Here is a 7,225-nt window from a genome sequence, read left to right as displayed (position 1 = left end):
GTATTGAATCCATTTACATACAGTGTAATTATCAGTAGGTGTGAATTGTTTGCTGTTATTCTGCTGTGTGTGTTGTTTGTGGTGCTGCTGGTTTCTTTGTTCCACATAATTTTCTGCACTGAATTAGTTTTGTTGTGGGTTTTCTTTTCATTTTCATTTCTATTGTGTTCATGTTTACTGAATCTTTCTAATTTTTCTCTTTTTTAAAAAAATTTTGATGTGCAGGTTTATTACTTTTCTTTGAGGTAATGCTGTAATTTATTATTTTTTTCCCATTTTAAAGTCTGTTTTATCTTGAAATCTACTTGACTCATGAAGAAGAATTCTTAAAAACTTTTTTTAAAAAAATTTGTATTCTTAACCAAAGATCTATACATTCTAATGATCTGAAATAGATTTACATACTTTCAGTGTACTCTATTTTAGAAGGATAGGAAAGTTCCTAATACATGTGTGAATAGCCAAAATTATGCTTCGTTTCTCTGATTACTCTTTTCTTTTTTTTTTTAAATTAAATGTTTTTATTTTGCATTGAGTGAAAGTTTACAGGGCACATCATCAGCTTCACAGTCAACCATTCATATAGCTTGTTTCATTACATTGATTATTATCCCCACCATATATCATCAGTTTACAGTGTTTCTCTCTATCCTCTTTAGCTTTTTTTTTTGGATGGGGTGGGACTTGGCTCTTTGGAATTTACAGTCTCGGCTTTTAGGGAAGGTTTTTACATTTGTCTGTGGATATCCAGGGCTCACGTATGAGATTACTAACAAGCATTACTGAATAATCAGATGAGGGACAGTTTGCTATGTCTACTAGGTGGCTAGAGTCTGATCCTCAGAGCCTATGGTTTGGACGGTCAACAACGCTTGGGCCCACAGGGGCTTGGCCTCCTGACCGGGTCTGCACTGTCTGCATCTGAATCCTCCTTATTTACTGATTGTTTAAGAGACGCTGCCTGTCTTAGGTGGTCAGTGCGAATTCCTCAGTCTTACCAGTCATTGAGACTCATTGCAGCATGGCAATGTCTCTGTCTTAAGTAGCTGAGGTTCCACGTGATCCTTACCCGTCTCTGGCCACACGTCCAGCATAAACAGCCGCCATCCGAGGAAGGCAGGGAGGGAGGAGATCAGCTGGGGACCCCATGCGCCCGACGTTGCCGGCCCACCACCTGCTCTAAGGTGACCAAGCAAGATCACTATGCTGAGGTTCAATCAAGTTCTTAGGGGATCTTACTCTCTAGCATGGGTAGCAAATGAGTAGTCAGTGTTCACTTTGAGAATTACTTATATCATAAATTTGAGCATGTAGCTGATGAATATCCCCAGACAAGTGTATATTGTTCCACAACCTCCTAAAATGCTTTTGGATTAAGTTCCAATTAATTTCTGGGTTACTGAAAGATAACACAAATCTACTTATACCTTGAGTAACCTTAGCTGGGAGTGTAGTCTGGATATATTGGGTCTTATTTCTCTCTGATTACTCTTTGAATTACAAAGACACATATATTTCCAATACATCCAGTGAATAGGAAAAATGTTCCTTTCATTTTTAAAGACTCTTGTGATTACATTGGACCCACCCAGATAATCCAGCATCATCTCCCTATTTTAAAATCAGCAGATTAGCAACCTTAAAACCACCTGCAACATATTCGCAGGTTCCCAGGATTAGGAAGTGGAAATCTCTCCACTGCCATTACTCTGTCTACGTCATCTCTGGCAGAAGAAGAGTAGACTTCAGGAGGAGCAACCAGAGGGACGGGAGTCAGTCAGTAGGAAAGGAAACTATCACAGAAGCCAGGGAGAGTTGCTAGGAGGGAGTGCTCAACAGGGAACACTACTGTTGCAAGCTCGAACAAGATTGTTGTTGTTGTTAAAGTGCCATCGAGTCAGTTCCGATTCACAGTGACCCTGTATAAGGTTTACTGAGGCTATAAATTGCAGAAGCAGAAAGCCTCATCTTTCTCCCATGGAGCAACTGATGGGTTAGAAGTCCGAATTCAGAGTGCTGACTCCAGAGAAAAGTCCTTGTCTCCTTTCATCATATGTAGGCCCAGTATTTCTTGGAGATTTCTATGTGTCTTGGTTGGCATCAATCTTTCCCTGTCTCTAACCTTTCGCCTGGTGTGGCGTTGTGGGTTAATGCGCCAGACTGCAAAGCCGTTTGAACTGCAAGGTCAGTGGTTCAAGCTCACTAGCTGCTCCTCAGAAACCCTACACAGGGTCGCTATGGGTCGTGAATCTACTCAACAGCACTTAACAACAACAACAACAAGAGCTTCACAGAGCCAAAACACCAGGCCCAAAGAATACACTCCATCTCTGGGTCTTCTTTCTTGGTGGTAGGTCCTTCAAACAAGATAAGTGATAAATATCCATTGGATTTTGTGACCTGGTGACACCAGGACATGTGTTGGGGAGTGTCAGAGGCAGAAGCTCTGACATGCCAAATGGACAAAGGAGAAGTGAGGAAGTAGAAATGCAGACTGTAAACATCACAGATGTGATTGTGAAACGCGGGTGGGGTTAGTAGAGTAACTGAGTGAAAGGAGACTTGCTGATTCTAAGATGGGAGTGAGAAGCAAGTGTTAGATAGTGATGTCTGTGAAGAGGAGAGTTTAGCTACTCCACAGAAAGTTTGGAGAGAGGGACTGTTGGGTTGATCCAGGCCTCAGGTTTTGTCAGGCAGGAAGACAAAGGGAGTTGGGATGGCTGAGGTGATGCAAAGATAAACACTGGACTGCTAACTGCACAGTCAGAAGTTCAAACCCACTAGCTGCTCCACTGGAGAAAAATGAGGCTTTCTGCTCCGGTAAAAGTGTATAGCCTTGAAAACCCTATACAGGATAACTATGAGTAGGAGTCTACTCCATCACAGTGAATTTGGTTTTTTGCATGGTGAACTTTGGAAGGAACTCTGGCGTCACTGTGGGTTACGCATTGGGTTGCTAACCACAAAAGTCAAAGGTTCATATTTACTACTGTCTTGGAAAGAGTGGGAATTGATGGAACTAGAAACTTCAGAGACTAGAGCGATTAGGAGGCGTTGGTAGACCCATTGGGAGGAATCAGTAAACTCAAAGCTAGACAGGAGGGAATGAGTGAACAAGCGGGAGGATCTCTCTCTCACTGCTTTGGAGAGGATTCCCATGTACAACGTTGGTTGGAAGCAGAAAGCCTCATTTTTCTCCCGCCTAGTGGCTGGTGGGTTTGAACTGCTGAGTTTAGGAGGCTATATATAAAGGAACTCTGGTAGCGTAGCAGTTACAAATCGGGCTGTGACCCGAAAGGTCAGCAGTTCGAAACTACCAGCTGTTCCACGGGAGAAAGATGAGGCATTTTGCTCCCGTAAAGATTTACAGCCTCGAAAACCCTGTACAGGGTCGCTTATGAGTCAGAACTGACTCCACGGCACATAACAACATATAACCCCAATGGTGTTAAGGTATTAAATTTAGGGGTTGTCCTTGATTCCAGAGTTGGATTGCAGTATTCGCTGGATTCCCTGATCTACTAGTCCCTAAATCCTAGATGCTTAGAATAGGCCCTGGCACAGAAGTGTCACATACTGTTACATCAACCCTCCTGGTGTGGCTGTGGGTTAATGTGCTGGACTGGACTGCAAGGACGGTTTGTACTGCAAGGTCACCGGTTGAAGCTCGCCAGCCGCTCCTCGGAAACCCTATACAGGATAGCTATGAGTCGGAACCGACTCGACGGCACTTAACAACAGTGTGTTACAGAGTAGAACTGTGCTCCATAGACCGCCAGACCTTTGTTCTGAGGTGCCTCTGGATGGATTCTTACTACTTAGTAGCTCACGTTTAACCGTTTGCGCCACCTAGGACCTCCACATACTGTTGTTGTACCATTTTCCGATTTAAACAAAAAAAAAACATTGCCATTAAGACGATTCCTACTCACAGCAACCCATTTATCCGGATTCATATAATTTAAACTCAGGAGACAGACGCCATTTCCCTTCATCCCTTGCAGCTGTCCTGACTACAACTCCCATCATACCCAGCAGGCCGCCTTGTCTAGGTGAACTCATATTCTTTAATAGACTTTACCAGTCCCAGCATTCCTCGTTGTTGTTTTAACTCTCTATCCTATCTATCAAGTCCTAGGAACAACCAGTTGGATCAGGGAGCGCGGGACCAGATCGGCCAATCGCCCAGTCAGAGGGGCGGGAGGGGCGTGTCCACTTTATGCCCCGCCCCTGCCCCGTGGCTGCTTCCCTTGGGCAGCGCCTCCGGCTGGACTGGGAACCATGGGTGCTACCTGGCGGAGCCCTGGATGGGTGCGGCTCGCGCTCTGCCTCGCGGGCCTCGGGCTCTCTCTTTACGCTCTGCATGTGAAGACGGCGCGCGCCCGGGACCAAGATTACCGCGCGTTCTGCGACGTGGGCACCGCCATCAGCTGTTCACGCGTCTTTTCCTCCAGGTGCGCGCGGGAGTGGAAGGCTTGAGGAGCCAGGGGCCAGGCTGCTTGTGAGAGTGGTGCATAGGGACCAGGTGTGCATGGGGCCGTGCTGCACGGGGGGCTACCTAGAGACACTAATATTCAAGGTAAGGAGTGCAGGGCAGTGGCACAGATGGCACACATGGAAACTGGAGTTCTTGTGAATGCGGATGCCGAGGAGGAGGAATAACAGTGAGCAGGCTGGAGAGGCAGGTAGAGCAGTGCGTGGGTACAGGACTGAAGAATGACATCTAAGACTTGGCAGTGACAGTGCGTGGGGACAGTGAGGCTGGGTCTGGCAATGTTAGAGGGCCCGGGGTTAACATGACAGACTACAGAGGAGTGGGGAATGGGCAACCCATAAATAGCTTGGAAATTTGGGAGATATCCAGGGCAAAGAGACCCCCACACTGAATCCCAGCCTCCGGTAACTCTGTAAACCTGAGTCAACCTTTATTCCAACCTTGCTATCTTGAGAATGACTTAAAATCTAGGATGGAAACAGGGGCCTATGGAAGATGCAGGGCCTGACCAGGCCTGTAGGTAGGATAGGGACATGACATGAAATCCTGACGTGTCCAAAGGGACAGGCCAAGAGAGGTCAGTGACCTTGGACTTACAGGGCAGGAAGTGAGGAGAGACAGCCCATAGATTCTCCAGGACGGAGTGCTAGGTTGGCACCTCTAACCTGGCCCTCCTCCCCAGGTGGGGTCGAGGCTTTGGCCTGGTGGAGTACGTGCTGGGCGCTGACAGTGTCCTCAATCAGTCCAACAGCATATTCGGTTGCATCTTCTACACAGTACAGCTGCTGCTAGGTGAGTGGCCATTAGGCCTTGCCCCTTCCCTCCTGTCCATAGACAGTCAAGCCCCATCCCATGTAGTCTTGGTGACCCAGACTGGGTACATTGGGGTGGTGAGGGGGAGGGAACCAGCAGAGGGGTCTTTCCGTCCATTGCTGTAGGCCTGTCATGATCAGAAGGGTCCTTAAAGATTTCCTAGGAGCCCAGTTTTGTGGGCAAGAGTCAGCGAAGTTCCTTTGGGGGGAAATTCCTCTCGGCGTTCAGCAAGAAATTCAGCATTTGGGTACCAAGGCCATGGAGGGGCCTGTCCTGTTGGCTGGGTGGCCCTGACGAGCCATGGCAGCCCTGTAGAGAAGAACCACAACTGAAGCCCATGCCTGACCCTTCTCTGCCTTGCAGGCTGCCTCCAAAGCCGTTGGGCCTCCCTCCTGCTGGTGTTGAGTTCTTTGCTGTCACTCGCTGGCTCTGTCTACCTGGCCTGGATCCTCTTCTTTGTGCTCTATGATTTCTGCATCGTTTGCATCACCACCTATGCCATCAATGTGGGCCTGACAGTACTTAGCTTCCGAGGGGCCCCGGGGCCCCAGGGCAAAGTCAAGGGGCACTGAGCCCCAACCTGAAGCCAGACTGACCTCATCTGTTCTGCTTTCATCCATGAACCTTGCCCTAGAGGGCCTTGTCTGGGTCCCTAGAAAGCCCTGCCATCTGCCTCTACTATACCTCCGTATAAGACAATGGACCAATGTGACCACCCCTCCTTCCTCCACCCTAGTGCCTTTAGCCCTATCCTCAGGGCCACTGTCCAAAGTTCTGTCATTACCTAGGGAGGGGAGATTCTGAACAATAAAAGTTTTTAAATACATTGGTCAAGTCTGAGCCATGGGGGTACCATCTGTCCGACAGGGTCCCCAATGTTAGGCCTCTTCTGGAGCTGGGAAGGATATGAGTCAGCGGGGGAGTGGAGGGCCTGCCTGTTTAGTCCCATCACTAGCGTATGGAGTCAGCAAGGCCTGGGGCAAGGTGGTCCCCACCCTCGAGAAACAACCTGACACCTTGTCCTTACTGCGTATGGGAGCCAGGCCTCATCTCTTGGGAGAGCCACACACACATTTGCAAGGGTAAGCTGCCCTTCTGGTTCTGTGCATGCTTGCTCGGAAGTTCTTCCTAGAGTCTGACCTTAACCCCTCTAGGTGCCTTATCTACCAACACAGGCTAGTTTTGGTAGCTCTGAAGGGTTAGGGTCAGGTGATGAGTCTTTTTTGTCTTGTCTTTCCTAATATGTATTGAGGAAGCGCTGGTAGCGTAGTGATTACGAATTGGGTTGCGAACCACAAGGTCAGCAGTTCGAAACTACCAGCTGCTCTGCAGGAGAAAGATGAGGCTTTCTGCTCCTGTAAAGATTTACAGTCTCGGAAATCCTGTTCAGGGTCGCTATGAGTCGGAAGCGACTCAATGGCACTTAACAACAATATGTATTGAGGGAGCGCTTGGTGGTGCTACCTGGATAAGCACTGAACTGCTAACCACCAACCACCAGGTTGGCAGTTCAAATCTACAGGATTTTCTGTGGGAGAAAAATGAGGTTTTCTGCTCCCACAGAGATTTACAGCCTCAGACACCCTATTATAGGGTCACTATGAGTTGGAACTGACTCAACAGCACCTAACAACATTATGTATGAGCATCTGTCCACACATTAGGCACTGTTGAAGAATTTGACATGTATTGACTCATTTAATTCTAGCAATTGTATAAGGTTAAGTACTGTTGTTATACCTGTCTTGCATGAAGAAACTGAGGTCCACAGAAACTAGGCAACCTACCTAAGACCACTTAGCTAGTGTTTGGGAGAGGGGCTTAGAAAGCCCTCAGGACGTGAATCCACCAGCTTAACTCTGCTCACAGCTGCCTCTGTTGGGCCCAGGCTTCCTGACCACCTGGACAGGCCTGGCC

At 47.7% G+C, this 7,225-nt stretch overlaps 1 protein-coding gene across 2 annotated transcripts; it reads left to right on the top strand.

The window, feature by feature from the left end:
- The first annotated feature begins 4,281 nt into the window (after positions 1-4,281).
- Positions 4,282-5,880, top strand: VKORC1 (vitamin K epoxide reductase complex, subunit 1). Of its 2 annotated transcripts, XM_006871925.1 has the most exons (3): positions 4,282-4,454; positions 5,178-5,287; positions 5,672-5,880. In XM_006871925.1, exons 1-3 carry the CDS (start codon positions 4,282-4,284, stop codon positions 5,878-5,880), a joined length of 492 nt encoding a protein of 163 aa, XP_006871987.1. The 2 variants fall into 2 exon arrangements, with proteins under 2 accessions (XP_006871987.1, XP_006871988.1); XM_006871926.1 differs by lacking the exon at positions 5,178-5,287 and having other exon boundaries at positions 5,672-5,777.
- The last annotated feature ends 1,345 nt before the right edge of the window (positions 5,881-7,225 follow it).

This window comes from Chrysochloris asiatica, unplaced genomic scaffold (assembly GCF_000296735.1).
Source record: "Chrysochloris asiatica unplaced genomic scaffold, ChrAsi1.0 scaffold00178, whole genome shotgun sequence".
Lineage (NCBI taxonomy): Eukaryota > Metazoa > Chordata > Mammalia > Afrosoricida > Chrysochloridae > Chrysochloris > Chrysochloris asiatica.
The sequence above is the reverse complement of the archived record's forward strand: the minus strand, read 5'-3'. Positions and strand labels throughout refer to the sequence as shown.